The sequence below is a fragment of the Eretmochelys imbricata genome, chromosome 2, assembly GCF_965152235.1.
Source record: "Eretmochelys imbricata isolate rEreImb1 chromosome 2, rEreImb1.hap1, whole genome shotgun sequence".
Classification (NCBI taxonomy): domain Eukaryota; kingdom Metazoa; phylum Chordata; order Testudines; family Cheloniidae; genus Eretmochelys; species Eretmochelys imbricata.
In genome coordinates this window covers 59,281,077-59,298,268 of record NC_135573.1, presented here as the reverse complement: position 1 = coordinate 59,298,268, position 17,192 = coordinate 59,281,077, and the positions used below count along the sequence as shown (strand labels likewise).

The window sequence follows — 17,192 nt, the reverse complement described above, 5'->3', positions numbered from 1 at the left end:
TTAGGTGTTTGTCTGCTACTAGCTAATGCTACATGTTTAAATATGAAGTCTCAGGTGTGAGAGTGCTGACCTTCTGAGGAAGAGTGCTCCCTTATAATTAAGGCCGGGGCAGCCCAATTCCCATGCAGACTTTCCCATGTGACTTGTTTTTTTAAAAAAAATTATGAGGCTTCTGCAGTTTATCTGTAGTCCCAAAATAAAAATTAATAAAAAAAAATGCTTTCAGCAAGTTAATGCCCTAAAGTGAGATGGCATTACTCCAAGCTTTTTTCCCATACTGTGTAATGTGATGTTTTCACAGGGCTTCAGTCAGTCATGCAAAAAATGTTGAAGTGTAAGTGGCTAACCTTTAGTCCCAAGACCAATCAATCATTTTCAGTTGCAGGTTTAGATCTGCTGCAGCAAAGCAAAACTTCGGTGCTTGCATCAAGTCTTACAATAGCAAGGCTGTTTGACTGACAAGCACCGGGAGGGGGGTTCTGAGAAGCATACTGAGCTGAATCTGAAAAGGGAGCATTGAGGAGAAGGGTTTGCCAGAGGTACTGTGCATTATAGATGATGCACTCAGTTCCATCGTTGATTGATGAGAGACAGTTACGTGCTTTCACAATGCTGGGTAAGATTGTCTGGATGTCACTTAAGCTGAGATCTCTGTCAGTAGAAAGATGACTTTTCAGTGTGGTGATACAATGCAGATTACAAATGACAGCCATGCTGTTCTGTCTGCTTCATGAGTGTTTAATATCTCATGCAGGTGAGTTAACCTAAAATAATTCTGTTGCTTTCCAGGTGTCATCCGGCTGAAATTAACACTTCTTATTCTGAGAATTTCACAGGATGATTATAAATTTTGTACAAAGACATATGGCAATGACAAGATTATATATTTCACTTACCTCTAAACACAAAGGTGCCGTCTAACCAACAAGGAAGATATGCCATTATGTAAGCAATGGTGAACGTAGATTTCTTCTATTTTTCTCGTTTAGTAGATGAAAGAAAAGCTCTGATGTGCAATTCCGGAGAGTTAGTTCAGAGCACAATAAGTTGTGAGGTCTTTGACTAACACGTCTTCTGCTTTTACCTTCTTTTAGAGCTCCTCCTACAGATGTTCTGAACATCTCTGCATCATAGCAATTCATTACTACACCCAGGTACTGCATTTAAGGAACACTGTGCTGAAAACAAAAAAGGGGTGTGTGGTGTGAAGTGTGAGGTGTACGTGGGAAGTTGTATGAATACATAGACTAACTTGGAGCAAAAGTAAAATGAAAAGTGAAGTTGCAAAATGTCTCAGTGTATTCTCAGAAGATGACTTAGTATAAAACTACTATTAATCTACGTGAGTTGCTGTCACACTACTCTGTATTTGCTAGTTTTGACTTCTGAATATCACCTTTCTCCAAACGTTTTTGCCAGTTTATTCACTGTTTCGGCAGCATTTCAATTTTAATCTTTTTCTCTCCACAGATCTTGAAAACTAAGGAACAGACACTTTGGGGCAATTATTTTGCTTGTGATATTGAAACTACAATGAAATATTATTGCTTTGCACTCCTTTTGACTGTGCTCAGTACTGACTTGCTAAGAAGTCTCTGTACTACTGTCAAATCCCCAAGATTCAGAGGACGTGTGCAGCAGGAGCGAAAAAATATCAGACCCAACATTATTCTCGTACTAACAGATGACCAAGATGTGGAGCTTGGTGAGACATAATTATGTTATTTGCTACTCGGTTTCTTTACACATGTATTTCAGTAACTTCTGCTATACATGATAATTGACATTCAAAAATGTGCCTGTTCTGCAATGTTATCAGACGTGGTTCACCAATTTGGAAATTATATTGTTAAAAATTGTATTATACATTTTATTGCTCATCTGATTTAACTCAACTAATTCCAGTTTAGGGGATAAGTATCTAACAATCAGCCATGTTAACCTAGGAGGTTGGGAGGAATACAGTATGTAAAAACATATAGGGCCAAAAACAGTTTCAAAAAACAAGAAATTCAATTAATAATACTTAAGTTAGTTCTGACAGTCTGCTTTTATATAACTCTTTAAAAAGTTGATGCTATTGTTACCTATTGCATGGTACCAGATGGATAAAAAGCTATATTTTCTTTTTTGTCATGTACAGCATACGATCTGATATCTTACACACACATGCAAACTTGACCTAATTTCAGCTCACAAGTTTATATTATTTATATGTAATTTTTAAATATCTTTAAAGTCAAGCTATTTTCATACCATGTCAATTATAGGAAAGGAGGCCAGTTTAGTTGTCCTGTGTATATGCAGTTGTTGTTGTTCACAACTTGGACAACATGTAGGAAATGATTTTCTCATAATTTTCTGAGGAAAATAAGTGTTTAAAATATTTATATGATCTTCAAGAAGTCCTTCTTGGCATATTTTTCCTTAAATGCTCTAGAAAGATATTAACCACTAAACTTACATAATTATGGGCATTTTTGTATTTGCTATGATTTGGTAATGACTGTACAACTTTTGGGGCTGTTAGTCCACAAATAATAAATTCATATTTCTTATCTTAGGGCTAATCCTGTCATTGAGCATAGTGAGTTTTCCCATTGAGCCCTTAGATCTGTCTGTCTAATCTATTTTATTTGTGTCTTCTGTAATCACTGGTTTATTTAACCGTGCAGCGTAATAAATGGCCATCCAGTGGTTATAAACAATCCTATATTATTAGTCTAAGAGATTCTAGAGCTATTATGTAGACTTGTTTCTTTTAGTTTCAGACATTTTGGAAATTTCTGTACAAGGGTCAAGCCCTGGCCTCCCTTCTACGGCTAAACAGGGGCCCATTTCCACTGGGCACTGGGCCAAGCTGTAGAGGCCATGTAGAAAAGAAAGTGCACACAGAACAGTGCTTTCTGGCAGCTGTCTTCACAAGACCATGGAGAGGGGATTGTAGGTATGCTGGGAGAGTAGCAAGGATGTAGTAAACCTCTCTGTTCACCTACTGGAACTGCTGACTCAGAAACTTGCTTAGGGGTTCACAGAGGGCTGAAACCACTGCAACCTGATTGTACATATGCCTCACCACTGGATTGAAGGAATGTTCTGTTCTCCACAATCCCTGCATAGTTTTCCCATGCATAGAAAATGTACATACCCTTTGCACATTGAACCAGGATTTGTTCCCAAGGCATGTCATTTTTTTTTTTTTGCAGTTTCAACAATAGATCATTCTGCTTATTTGAAAGGTATAAAGATACATTATTTTCTACATATGAGTCATCATTTTTCTGTTTATGACCCCACGTGGGCAAAGCTCAGTTCCTTTAAAATATTTAGAGTTGGTTATGCCATGGCATCAGGAGGTCTAAGACTTATGCAATGTAACAAACTCTTTTAGGATTCCAACATAAATGATTCTCTATTCTATTTTGAGCACAATATATCTGATAACTATGCAAATTACATACTTTGTAATAGAAGATGTTTGCCTTCTTAGTGTAGAATCATTGAAGCAAAATACGTAAAATTCACCTCCCATGTGTCCTAGAGTTATACAGAACAGTGAAATAAAATCTAAAATAAAATTTTGCAGGAAGCTGGGAAGTACCACAGAGTGCATGATAGTGTATAATAATGTTTCCCCTTATAACCCAAGCAGCTAGCCAATATTCAGGGCCTTGTGAATTACTTATTTCAATTAGGAGAAATTGATGGAGTTAGCTGTTTCTTTGATGCAACTCTGTGTATTTTACAAGGAATGTACCTAAAGTCCTGTTACCCTGAACACAGTAGGAATCAAACAGCAGGATACAGTTTCTTTGCTCACAATTCCAAGCCTCTTTCCAGCCAGCACTCTACCCAAAGTCTTTCACTGTTTTTTTTCAGAGTCAGGCTACCCACGTGCTTCTCTGGCTGTCTCTGGGACTTCTTCTTTGCTGCCTTCTCTGTCTGTCTCCATGGTCAATCTCTCAATTTCCCTCATATGGTCCCCTCCATTTGCATTCAGCCTGCAGTCAAACCCCTCCACCCACATAGCTCAGATACATGTGCAGCATTGCATGTGGCCTATGTTTTGGGGGGTCGCCTCTATTGTTCCAGCTATCTATTCCATAAACGTGCTTGATAGCTTTTTACCTTTATCCTGAATGAAGAACACACACACACACGCAGGTTCACTCAACCCCTAGTACAACAATACATTATACAATGTATAATGTATAATGTCATGAAGGAGATGGGACTCATAAAATCTCATTGGGATTTCCAGTTGATGGAAAACATCTTTGTAGGTACCAGATTTGGGGTTGTGACCCACAAATTGGGAATTGTTGCTATAGTGTGTGCAAATTGATACCTGTATAGTGGGAAGAGGGAAATAATGTGGCTTTATTTCCACGCACACACATACATAAAATAAACATAATGACCTGTTCTTGAAATCAAAATTAATCTGTTTTTATGAATGGGGAATAAAGACGTATTATTTTTCACATATGGAAAGTAGCATCTTCTAAGCTGGGCCACTGAGAGCTTGAAAATAGAGTAGAATCATAGACGGGCCAGCCAGTGTGGGGAGCCTCAACAGGCATCTTCCTGGTTTGTTGTTCATCACCTTCAGTAGAACTTCTGAAGTACTGAGAGAGGCACACACAGGAACAGAAACTCTGAACGTATCCAGAGACTTGAAAAGTCCTCTCTCCTTGCTGCATTCTTGCATGGGAACCAAAGAAATGCTTTTTGTTTTGTGATTGTGAGATCTGGTTAGCAGATGCAGTTTCAGAGACCTCTATCTGTGGGGCAATTGGAAGAAAATTTCCAGTAGCAGTAATGCTTCCTCCCATAAGCTTTTGCTCTGGGATAAAGCTTTGGCTACCGGACATGGTCTCCATTAGAATATCCTGAGCAGTCAGGCTGAATTTTTTGATCTGACAAAATTTCTTAATTCATATGACCAGAGTGGACATTCCCTGGGATCTGGTACCCTTCAGGTCCTCCCCAGTTTAGACATGTACAACATCATTGTCCTGTTGTCTGACATAATCTGCATGTGTGCCCCGAGGACTGTCTCCAGATGGCAAGGTACACAGGCAGTGAGGAGAGCTGCAGATGGCAGATAATTGTAACTTGTTAATACCAGCAAGTCTCATCTCCTATTTGTATTTTGCTGTATGTAAGGGGACTGTTGGTCCCTTACTAAAACTCAGTGGGGGGTTTTTTGGTTGGCTAGCTCCCAGTACCAAAAGTAAGGGGAAGGGTCAATGGGAAATCAGGACCCTGACACTCACAGTCCCCTGGAACAATGAAGAGAGGCCAATGTGAAACTTCAGGTCAACCTGACTGACAGGGCGGGCAGGCTAATGAGGAAGTCAGGAGGCCAGGGGATCCCATCCTCTGTGTGAGCTGGAATTGCCTGGGTCAGATAGAGTGGGGCCGAGCTAAGGAGAGAGCAGGGGACCAAGCTGTGCTGGGAGCAAAGTCACAGAAACAGCCTGGAGAGCAGACCTGCGCTGGGAGGAGAGCTGTAGTAACCAGAGCCAGAGGAGCCAGAAAAGCAGCCCAGGAAGCAGGTCAGGGCTGGGAGCAGAGGCACAGAAGTAGCCCAGAGAGCTGTAGAAACCAGAGCCAGAGGGGCCAGAGAAGCAGCCCAGGGAGCTAGAGACAGAGCACAGTGCTGAGGTAGAGTGAATCTGGAGCTGGGGCTGGAGCAGTCCGGAGCCGGGTGAGGTGAGCGGCTGGGGAGAGCAAGGGGGACCCTGGGCAGTGGGCCGAGTGCAGGGAGATGCCCCCAGCCAAGAGGCTTCACAGGTCAGACTTGGAGGGGGATCGTAACCCCGACGGGGCAGGGGCGATGCTGGGAAGAAGGGTCCTACCATCTAAAGCCTGAGGGCGTGTGGCCACTGCCAGAGCAAGTGTCTGACCTGCAGCATCCCTGCAGCACAGCCAGGGCCTGAGAAGGAGGCCTGGGACTTGTGAGGAACAAACTGAATTTCCCTTATCTGGTTGTGATATCCCCATGCCACAGAGTGGGGTTATGTATTTTCCTTTAACCTTCTCCATTTTTTCCTTATTTTTTTTAATTGATTGCTGTTTAATAAATTGTATTTGCTTTGAACTGTATGTAATGATCAGTGGGATCCTATCCACAGGGTCTGGCTCTATGGCACGGGGACATCACAATCAGCGTCTCAGGAATGTAAGGGAAGATCACCGTCTGCTCTTCACAAGTCCCAGCGTTGACAGTAATGTACTGCGGCAGCAGTAGTAGCAGCAGCAGAACTGAGCAGTTACTTTCCTAAATTCTGTATCTTTAAATCCCTGCTCTTTGTCTATATTTAGTTGAATATTTTCCTATACACATTTCTATACAAGTTTGCAGGGTGAAAAGAGCATCTGTGAAAGGGTAATGAACTCGACTCACCATGGGCCCATTCCTGCAAAGTGTGCATCTTTAAAGGTCACATATACAGTATTGTGGCAGACTAGACTACTCAAAGGAGAGATGTAAGGAGTCCCACATAGAGGTACCAACTGTCTAATTGCACAAACCCAAACACCCTTGCCCCACCTCCTGCCGTGCCCCTTCCCTGAGGCCATGCCCCTGACCCACCCCTTCTCTGAGGCCCTGCCCCATCACTCCATCCCCCGCCCTCTGTTGCTCGCTCTCCCCACCCTCATTCACTTTCTGGGGCAGGGGGTTGTGGTGTGGGAGGGGGTGCGGTCTCTGGGCTGGGGATGGGGCTGAGGGGTTCGGAGTGCAGGACAGGAGAGGGGGCTCCGGGCTGATCCTGGGGCAGGAGGTTCGGGGTTCAGGACAGCGTATGGGGTGTGGGTTCTGGGAGGGAGTTAGAGTGTGGGGGGGGGGGCTCAGGGCTGAGGCAGAGGGTTGGGGCACAGGAAGAGGTGCGGTCTCCAGCTGGACGGCACTTACTTTGGGCGGCTCCTGGAAAGCGACCGGCTCCTAGGCTCAGGGGCAGCCTGGCCAGGAGGCTCTGCGCACTGCCCCGCCTGTAGGCACCGCCCCTGCAGCTCCCATAGGCCACGGTTCTTGCGCCTTTGAGCCAGACATGCCGGTTGCTTCCTGGGAGCCACGCGGGGCCACTGGACTTTTAGGGGCTTAAAAGCTCCTGGATTGGATTCAGTAGCCAGGAGATTGAGGCCCATTCTGGGAGACTCTTGGCCAATCTAGGAGGGTTGGCAACCCTACTCCCACAAAGTCAAAAACACCAATTCCTCATTTTCCATCTCCCACTTAAACAAAAAAAAGGGAAATTTGATACAAAAGACAAAGTCAAATTTCAGTTGCTAACACTGATACGTCAACCCCACAAAAACCAACAAATCAGTGTTTGGGGTAACCAGTTAACTTGAAATCGACTAAATTGTTTAAAAATAATTAGGGCTGTCAAGAGATTAACAAAATGAATCACGATTAATTGCGCAATTAAAAATATTAATCACGATTAATCGCGCTGTTAAAGAATAATAGAATACCATTTATTTAAATATTTTAGATGTTGTGTACATTTTCAAATACATTGATTTCAATTATAACACAGAATACAAAGTGTACAGTGCTCACTTTATGTTTATTTTTTATTACAAATATTTGCACTGTAAAAAACAAAAGAAATTGTATTTTTCAATTCACCTACTACAAGTACTATAGTGCAATCTTTTTATCATTAAAGTTGAATTTACAAATGTAGAATTCTGTACAAAAAAAATAACTGCATTCAAAAAATCAAACAATGTAAAACTTGAGAGCCTACAAGTCCACTCAGTCCTACTTCAGTAATCGCTCAGACAAACAAGTTTGGTTACAATTTGCAGGAGATAATGCTGCCCGCTTCTTGTTTAAAATGTCACCTGAAAGTGAGAACAAGCATTCGCATGACACTGTTGTAGCCAGTATTACAAGATATTTACGTGCCTGATGCGCTAAAGATACAGATGTTCCTTAATGCTTCAACCACCAGTCCAGAGGAGATGCATCTATGCTGATGATGGGTTCTGCACGATAACGATCCAAAGCAGAGCGGACCGATGAATGTTCATTTTCACTATCTGGGTCAGATGCCACCAATAGAAGGTTGATTTTCTTTTTTGGTGCTTCACGTTCTGTAGTTTCCACATTTAAGTGTTGATCTTTAAGACTTCTGAATATTTTGGACGGCACTTCAGATTCTTAAACCTAGGGTCGAGTTCTGTAGCTATCTTTAGAAATCTCACATTGGTATGTTCTTTGCGTTTTGTCAAATCTGCTGTGAAAGTGTTCTTAAAATGAACATGTACTGGGTCATCATCCAAGATTGCTATAACATGAAATATATGGCAGAATGTGGGTAAAACAGAACAGGAGACATACAGTTCTCCCCCAAGAAGTTCAGTCACAAATTTAATTAACACATTATTTTTTTAATGAGCAACATCAGCATGGAAGCATGTCCTCTGGAATTTTGGCCGAAACATGAAGGGGCATATGAATGTTTGGCATATCTGGCATGTAAATACTTTGCAACGCTGTCTACAAAAGTGCCATGCGAATGCCTGTTCTCGCTTTCAGGTGACACTGTAAATAGGAAGCAGGAAACAGTATCTCCCGTAAATGTAAACAAACTTCTTTGTCTTAGTGATTGGCTGAACAAGGAATAGGACGGATTGGCCTTGTGAGTGCTAAAGTTTTACATTGTTTTGTTTTTGATTGCAGTTATGTAACAAAAAAAATCTACATTTGTAAATTACACTTTCACAATAAATAAAAAGATTGCACTACAGTACTTGTATGAGGTGAATTGAAAACTACTATTTCTTTTATCATTTTACAGTGCAAATATTTGTAATAAAAAATAATAATACAAAGTGAGCACTGTACACTGTGTATTCTGTGATGTAACCGAAATCAATATATTTGAAAATGTAAAAAACATACAAAAATATTTAATACATTTCAATTGGTGTTCTATAGTGATTAATCTGCAGCGTGATTAATCACGATTTTTTTTAATTGTGATTAATTTTTTGTAGTTAATCATGTGAATTAACTGCAATTAATCGACAGCCCTCAAAATAATTAAAGATAAGTTCAGATACTACTCCTGGCCCTGAGCCTTCCTAGCAATTTTGTGACTTTACAATCCCATTTTTCATGGTTTTAAAATATTTTTCTTCTTCCTGTTTCTCTGTGATAGACCCATACAGAAGAACAGGGAAACACTGAAACTGACTGTAAGCAAAGTGCTCTGAGCTGTGCAAAGTAAACTAAAATATAAGAAGAGAAACTAAAATCCACTTCTCAAAATTCCCCAAAGCTGTAAAACTACAAAACCCCTTAGTGACCGTTGGCCTATTGCCCCCGCCCCCCATCCCATCCCCCCCCAAGAGTTCCTGGCTTGTTGGACAACTGACCATTGCAAAACTTTGGTAGCTATCAGCAAGTACTCACAGACCCTAGCACAAGCAACCGGGCTCACCATTTCACAGCAAGAGGCTGCTGAACACCTGAAGATCCTACCTACTGCCCTCATCTTTTTCTGCAACATGAGTTTGTTGAGCTTCAAAAGGTTAAAAAAAAAAAAACCCTGAGATAACCATCTCCAAGTCCTTAGGCTAGACCCAGGCATAATGATGTGATCATAATGATCAGGAGTTTGGTTGGGACTGCTATCAAAAATCATTTTGCTGATTCAACCACAAATGCTAAGCTGACTCAGAACACAGAACTTAGGTATTGCAGAGGCCTGTGTGCTGCTCCTCTGCACGGGGAGAGATTTCACCCAGTGAGGTTATTGTCAATGCATGTGGTCTCTTTTTAATGTGATTTTTAAAAAATAACTCTGTGCTTTGCTTGCTACTTGATAAATGTATAATTAAATCACTGTTGGCTGGGTGACTGCAAAAGCTGTTGAAGCCTAATACTCCACTAATATTGTAAGGGCTTATTTGTTTTGCATGTATTGCAGTAAAACAATATTTTTTTAAATCCTTTTGAGAAGTCAAATAGCCATTTATAAATAGTGCATGTGTGAGAAGTCCCAGGCTTCAATGGGAATCAACTTGCATGAGTTAGAATATTCACGAGTAAGGGGCTGCAGGATCAAGTTCTAAATCAAATTAAAAATTAGTTAGAAGTGGGGCAAATATTAAAATTTCTTATACCTTAAAGGAGAGAATTTCGTTGAGTCTTCAATGTCAAATAGAGCTTATTAATTCTTAGAATGGTACCTGTTTTACTTGTCTTTTGGAGATGTGTTCTATGGCACCATCTATCTTTGCACAATAATGTTCAACCGGCTGCTGGCTTGTGAATCTGCCTATCAGATTAATCTACACTTTTATTTTGTGACTGAGCAAGAAAAGAGCTCAAACTTCCTAGAATTTTGCAAAGTGTTTTTGGTGACATGATCTACAATGTTTACTTTTTCTTTAAAATTAGAGCTAGTCAATTAAATGTTCCAAGCCAACAACAGACGGCAAATGTAATTATACATTTATATACTTAAATATCAGGTGACATGACATAAATGTATTTTAGATGTTTCTTAGTAGTGGTATAGTAAAATCAGTTATTCTTTATTTCAGGGTCTTTGCAGGTGATGAATAAGACTAGAAGGATCATGGAGAATGGAGGTGCTACCTTCATCAACGCCTTTGTAACCACCCCAATGTGCTGCCCATCTCGGTCCTCCATGCTGACAGGGAAATACGTTCACAACCACAACATATACACCAACAACGAAAACTGCTCTTCTCCTTCCTGGCAAGCAACGCATGAACCACGTACCTTTGCAGTGTATCTCAACAACACTGGCTATCGGACAGGTAAGAGACAGTTCTTAGGCTTTAAATCTCTGCCTAAAATGAGGCAAAAGTGTCTCGAACTAGGTTTAAGGAGCAAAGCAGTGGCTCAGTGTTGGAGCAGGGAAAAGGTGTGTGTCATGAGTGAGGGTAGCACTGCCTATTTGTAATGGTTTAGCCAGATTTACAGCCAAAGACTGAATAAGGAATCCCACTTGTACTGGGAAGCATATTTTCATATCTGGATGTCTCAGGTGAGGACTAGGCTGTTGAGCAGTTACACCTAGGTGAGAGATGCGCATCATCATGGCCGTGTGATTCTGAGCCAGCAGCTCTGATCTTGCCATGATTATGGTCAGTATTAAGGCCCAGTTGTAGAGAAGCAGTTATGAGGGAAGATATTTGGGCCACTGCAGAAACTGATACCAGAGACCTCACAGGAGTGAAGATGTGTATGGTGGGGGTGAAACAAGATGAAGATGAGAATTTAAACTTTAGTGTGGGGTAATCTTCACTTTCATTCTCTGAAACTGAACAGAAACATATATTTAAGGCAGTGGTTTTCAAACTTTTGTACTGGTGACCCCTTTCACATAGCAAGCATCTGAGTGTGATCCCCCTTATAAATTAAAAACACTTTTTAATATATTTAACAACACTATAAATGCTGGAGACAAAGTGGGATTTAGGGTGGAGGCTGACAGCTCACAACCCCCCATATAATAACCTCACGACCCCCTGAGTGGTCCTGACCCCCCAGTTTGAGAACCCCTAATTTAAGAATTGTTCTGGTGAGTGGCAATAAGATTTGATAGTTTTCTTGTAAATTCTTGGTAGTTTTCTGTAGTCGAGTGCTCCCTTTTCTATCTGCAAAGAACTCTTCTTATTCCTCTCATCTATGCTTCAGCTTGATGTAAAACCTCCAGTTCATATATGCATCATCGATCCTTAAGAATAAGTCTGTAAATATTTTAGGCTCCAGCCTGACTCTTTTATAAAGATACAGGAGCTGTGCAAGGTATCAGGGTACAGTTTGTCTAGTTGTATTGTTTGAACATAAAGACTCTCCTTCATAAGACCAAAGAAGCACAAATCTTTACAAGGTATTTGGAGGCAAAGAAGTTTGTGTCCGCTAACAGGTTAGGCACAGGATTTGATTACTTTTGAAGCATACAGTGAGAGAATGAATGTCTCTTTATACCAATTCTCCTAGCACTGCTGCATTTAACATCCTAAAATCTATTTGCTTCCACTTCATCTCCCTCCCCACAATACAACTCTCTCTGGCAAAGCTGGCAGTCCTGCAGAGCTCCTTGATCCTGTTTAAAATACAAAACCGAACAAGCATTTTTATCCTCTTTAGGCCTAATTCTGCCACTGTCACTCACACTGAATATTACTTTGAGAAGTTCAGTTGATTTCAGTGAGATTACTAGTGAAGTAAAATACTGCTCAACATGAGTAAGGGTGGCAAGATGAGGCCCTTTGTTTTTCTGCTGTATGTGGGTCTTAGATGTTAAAGTCAGCTCTGTAGCACTGCCTTCAAATTCTGGATTAAGTGCTAGAAACATTTCCTGATTTATAGATTAGTAATCCACATCTGACCTGTTTCACAAACCTTTACCATATCCACCTGAAAAGCTGCTCAGAGTTTTTAAAGTATTTGCTATCTGGCTAGCTAATTTAGGGTTCTGTACTGCCACTCATCACTAAAAGTATCTGAATGCCTTCCATGTAAAATTGATAGCAATAGCAGACTCCCTTGTGAGATAAAAGCTCGGGTTCCCTGGGCAAACTTAATTTGCTTCCCTTGTATGTATGCATTATGATACAGTGTTTGATTACATGATCACATGCTATTTGTGTGTGTGATTTCCTAGCTTTTAAAAAAAAATATGGAAAAAACAGAAAATCCATCACGTGACATCACATTGTCACCCACATGGTTCATCAGCAAGGCTGGAACATTTAGATCTATCACGGACCCCTACTACTTAAGATAAAGGAATGTTGGATAGAAGTAGCAGGTTGTCAGGCTCTGTGCAGATCAATACTAGGGGGGGCTTCACAGATATTTGCTGCCAGCAGAGAAATGGTGAGACTAAGCAATCTTAGGTTCCATTCCAGGCTCTAGGAGTATGCTTTTGTGGAGACAGACCCTTCAATCTATCTCCTCCCACCCCAAGTTTGATCCCTTCTGCCCTATTCCCTCCTACCTGTCCTGTTCTTTGCCACTCCCGTCTCCTCATCTCAGTTCCATTCTCCTCACCTAGGCAGTCCATTCTCCATTCCTCACGCTTCTCACCCAGTTCCAGTCTCCTTGCCCATCAAGCCCTGGTGTCCCCAACAAGTAAACCCTGCTTCTCCAAACCTCTTTACCCAGCCATTCCCAGGCCCCTTCCCACCCTGACCTCCAGTAACCTCCCTGCCCACATTCCCTGTTCCAGCTAGCTTCCAGTCCCAATCTCCCTCCCTGGGCTCCTTGAATCTCAATGTCTCCCCCCACTGCTTCTTTGCTCCTTGTCCCAGCCTCTTTCCTGGGCTCCCAGACTCAGTTTCCCTCTCCCCTTTTTGCCAGCCTCCAGTCCCAGCTTCCATCCCCTCCCAAGTTCCTTATTCCAGTCTACTTCTCCATGTCTACTCCCCAGGTCCATGTGTTGTCCCTTCTGCATTAGAATCAGGCAGCTTTCCTCCTCCACACACAATTGCCAACTGTCACGCAGTAAATAAGCACCCCAACTTTCACAATAAGCCAGAAATCAAGCAAATCTCATTTCAAAACAAGGCCAAAACAAGCCAATCCCTAAGAACCCCAACACTCTATGTGACTAGATCCTCCCGGCCTGCAGTCTGGGACTGTGGTGGGCCTGCTGTGCACCCCTTACTCCCTCCTACCCCACCCTTGCCCCTGCTTGCCGGGAGCCAATCAAAAAGAAGAAGCAACAAGCTACAAGCCAAAAACTAGCCAACAAGCAACTCACAAGCCAATTAAGCCAAAAACAAGCCCAATGTCTGCATTTTTTTCACAGGTTTGGCATGTCTGCCTCCACACTGCCTGGGCAGCAGGGGGCAGATCATTGAGAGCAGATGAGAGACAGGCTCTTGCTCTCAGTTCTGGTGCTGACTTGGCACAGCCCTGAGCTGCCACTGCAGGGAAAGACCTGCTCAACCCCAGGCTGGAACATGCTTAGTGCTGACAGGATTTTTAGGGAATCCAGGAAGTCTCAACTGATTTTTTTCAAAGGCTTGTAACTAGGCCAGATTTGGGCGGAGTTTTGCAGGGACAGCAAAAAGCACATCCCCGACAGAAAGATCACCCCCCACTTTACAAATTTCAAGTCCCTGCTCCAAAGAATGGGGGTGCTAGGGCTTTTCAAAGAAAAGCTCACAGAAATTTTAACATGGTAAAAACCTAGCCTTGTTATTGGAAATGGCTATGGTTTTGGTTGAAAAATTCCACTTGAGGCAGACAATTGACATATAAAATTTCAGCCCAAACAATTAAAGTATGGCAAAGTTATAAGCCACTGAAAACAGTCTTGTAACGGGAAGGACTGTGCAACCCTAAAAAATGGGTGGTGCTACCAGCCGGGCCTATAATAAAGGCATTTTGTTTATATATATAAAGACTGGGCTAACAACCTGTGTATCCAAGTTATAGTTATTAAACCCTAAATATTTTATGGTTACAATTATAACACTGACAGATAGTGGGAAATACCCCCAAAGCTGTAAAAATAGAAAACCTGAGTTATTCATAAGGTACTACGGTTAAGTTACAGAACTGGGAACTAAGAATCTGAGTACTATTTCTGGCACTATCACAGACTTCCCTTATGACTTTGGGCAAGCTGTAGGTTAAACTCATTTTTGTACCTCAGTTTCCCCATATGCATAAGTGGAATACCGCTTATAATATTCCGCAGCAGTGTTGTGAACCTTAATTGTTGTTTGTGATTTGATAGAGGTACTATAATGTTGCAAAGTAGTGTTGTAACCAGGCAAAAAGCCTCTGGAGAGAAAAAAACTAAAGTTTTCAGTTTTGAAATTGTTAGGTTAATGGGAAGAAAGTGAGGAGGAGGTGACTGGAATAGTACTGGCCTTTCAGTTGTGTTGGGCTCTGTCCCCAAAAGCATTGAATCATTCTGCGTCAGTACGGAAATCTCATACAAACAGTTCTTTGCAACTCCAGTAAATGGTTTCCTGATAGCTAGTTTTGTTCAAGGAAGTTGGCTGTCTACCTAAACCAGTTGTCTGGGTCACGATGAGTAAACCTTACTGTGCCATGTGTTTTTAGAGGTGTGGTGGGTTTTTTATGGGTTGGTTGTTTGGGTTATTTTTTTTTGTTTTATTATTTGTTTTGTTAAAATCAGAAATGTCCCTGCAAACATTTTTGATGGGTAGCTGCAGCCTGTATGCAATAAATGTCCTTTGGTCTGTGAAAGACTAGGGATGTCTCTGCAGTGCATTTACACTGTCTAGCTGTATGACACCCACTGGCACAGATGGTAGTGACATGACTAATTCTGTGGTGCAGTGTCTTCAAAATAGTCTGATAGTAAGAAAGAGATTGGGAAAAGATCTTATATAAAATATATTTGATATTGCAAGACGGTGAATCTTAGTAAATTATGAAAATCTCACCCTCAGAATCCACAAAATTCCTGGGTCACATTCTCCCAAGGCTTGCACCTGGGCAACCCCTTAGATACCATTATTTTAGGCCCCAATCCAGTTCAAGACCTTTAGCTAATTGTTAGGGAGAAAGGTAAAAATCAATGACAAGCTTGAAGGAGTGCATTTATACTAGATACTTGCGCTTCGCCAAATGTTTATCTTTTGTAGTGACAAAAACATTCCAAAGCCATAAGGATATCCAGATAACTGCTCACCTTGCCATGTCATTATTTGCATAAACTTCATTGAACATTGTCACACAGACTGCAGTTATTCCAATGTAGCAAACTACTTTACATGTCATGAAAAATAACACCGTGTCCTGGGAACAGTTAGTAAAACTGCCAAAATGCAGATAAAACCTGTCTTATTAAAATGCAAAAATCTGCATTTATCTTTGCTGTTGTCCCCGTGGGGTCCATTACACACAATAGTGAAAAGATGTCCCCTGAAAATTGCATTGCTTTTTAGTGAGACTTTTTACCCATTGAGCCATAATCTGTTTTATTCATTACAAATAGAAATGGCTTCCTAAGCCCCATAGCTTTGCTGAGCTGCTTCTAAAAATGTGCATTGCCTGAGGCTACAGTCTAGTCCAGTAGTTCCCAAACTTGTTCTGCCGCTTGTGCAGGGAAAAGGCCCTGGCGGGCCGGGCCAGTTTGTTTACCTGCCGCGTCAGCAGGTGAAATTAAAAATAAACAAAAATCCACCCTGCCTCCCGCCCAAAAAAAACAGCCTGAGGCAGAAAGAATGGAAAATTTCAGCCCAAATGGTTAAAGTTTGGCAAAAATGTAAGCAACTGAAACAGGGGGCCTTATAATGGAAAGTGTCAGCCAGCCTTAATTATAGGCGATGGTACCAGCCCCACCTATCATAACAGTTTAATGACAATATTTTGATCCCAGGATCTGAAGGTTCTCAGTTCTCTGATCTATAGGGGAAGCAGGTTAGTATTATGTTCCTTTTACAGATGGGAAACTGAGATATGGGAAGTGGCACAACTTTCCCACGGTCACTCAGTGAATTGGTGGCAGAGCTGGGAATGGAAACCAGTACTCCTGACTACAGTCCTGTGCTTTAGCTACAAGATTACCATTTATTTTACATGTCTCCGCAGTGTTTTCCCTCTCTTTGTTCCAGTCTCTTTCTTAGCTCTCTTTTTTTTTTCTTTACTGTTGTCTCTCTCTTTGCCTACTGTTTGGCCCTTCCCTATGGCTTCTCTTCCGACAATGCCTCCTCTTCCATATTTCTCCCCATCAGTCCTTTCTCTCGTTAAGTTTCTTTGTAAACCCTCTGGTTCTGTGAGAGATTCACATCTTAGCTGCCTTCTGGTGGTGAAATATGCAGATTCTCAGCACGACCGCAGTGCTGCCAACCATAGAGGTTTTTAAGGCCCGGCTTGACAAAGCTCTGCTGGGATGATTTAGTTGGGGTTGGTCCTACTTTGAGCGGGGGGTTGGACTAGATGACCTCCTGAGGTCTCTTCCAACCCTTATCTTCTATGATTCTATTCCGCCCCACTTCCTGCCTTGCGGTTCTCCCCTAAGAGTCACAGGGGGAGCAGTGAGAGGGGAACAGGAGGGAGACGTAGCCACCTACTAAGTAGTCCCAGGATAGCCTCCAGTAGCTGGGAGGAGGAGGAGTTGACAGAAAATCTTGCTCACTGTCTTCAGGCCTTGCTTATGAGTAAGGCTACGTTTTAGTCATGGGTTATTTTTAGTAAAAGT

At 41.8% G+C, this 17,192-nt stretch overlaps 1 protein-coding gene across 2 annotated transcripts in view; it reads left to right on the top strand.

Moving 5' to 3' along the window:
- Window positions 1-583: 583 nt before the first annotated feature.
- SULF1 (sulfatase 1) overlaps window positions 584-17,192 on the top strand; it is a 96,814-nt gene continuing 80,205 nt past the window's right edge. The window contains exons 1-4 of one of the 2 annotated variants that reach the window (XM_077808975.1): window positions 584-616; window positions 1,095-1,154; window positions 1,471-1,705; window positions 10,573-10,812. In XM_077808975.1, coding sequence (XP_077665101.1) covers window positions 584-616; window positions 1,095-1,154; window positions 1,471-1,705; window positions 10,573-10,812 — 568 coding nt within the window. Of the gene's footprint in view, window positions 617-1,094; window positions 1,155-1,470; window positions 1,706-10,572; window positions 10,813-17,192 lie in introns of those variants that run through there. The other variant, XM_077808976.1, reaches the window with a different exon arrangement.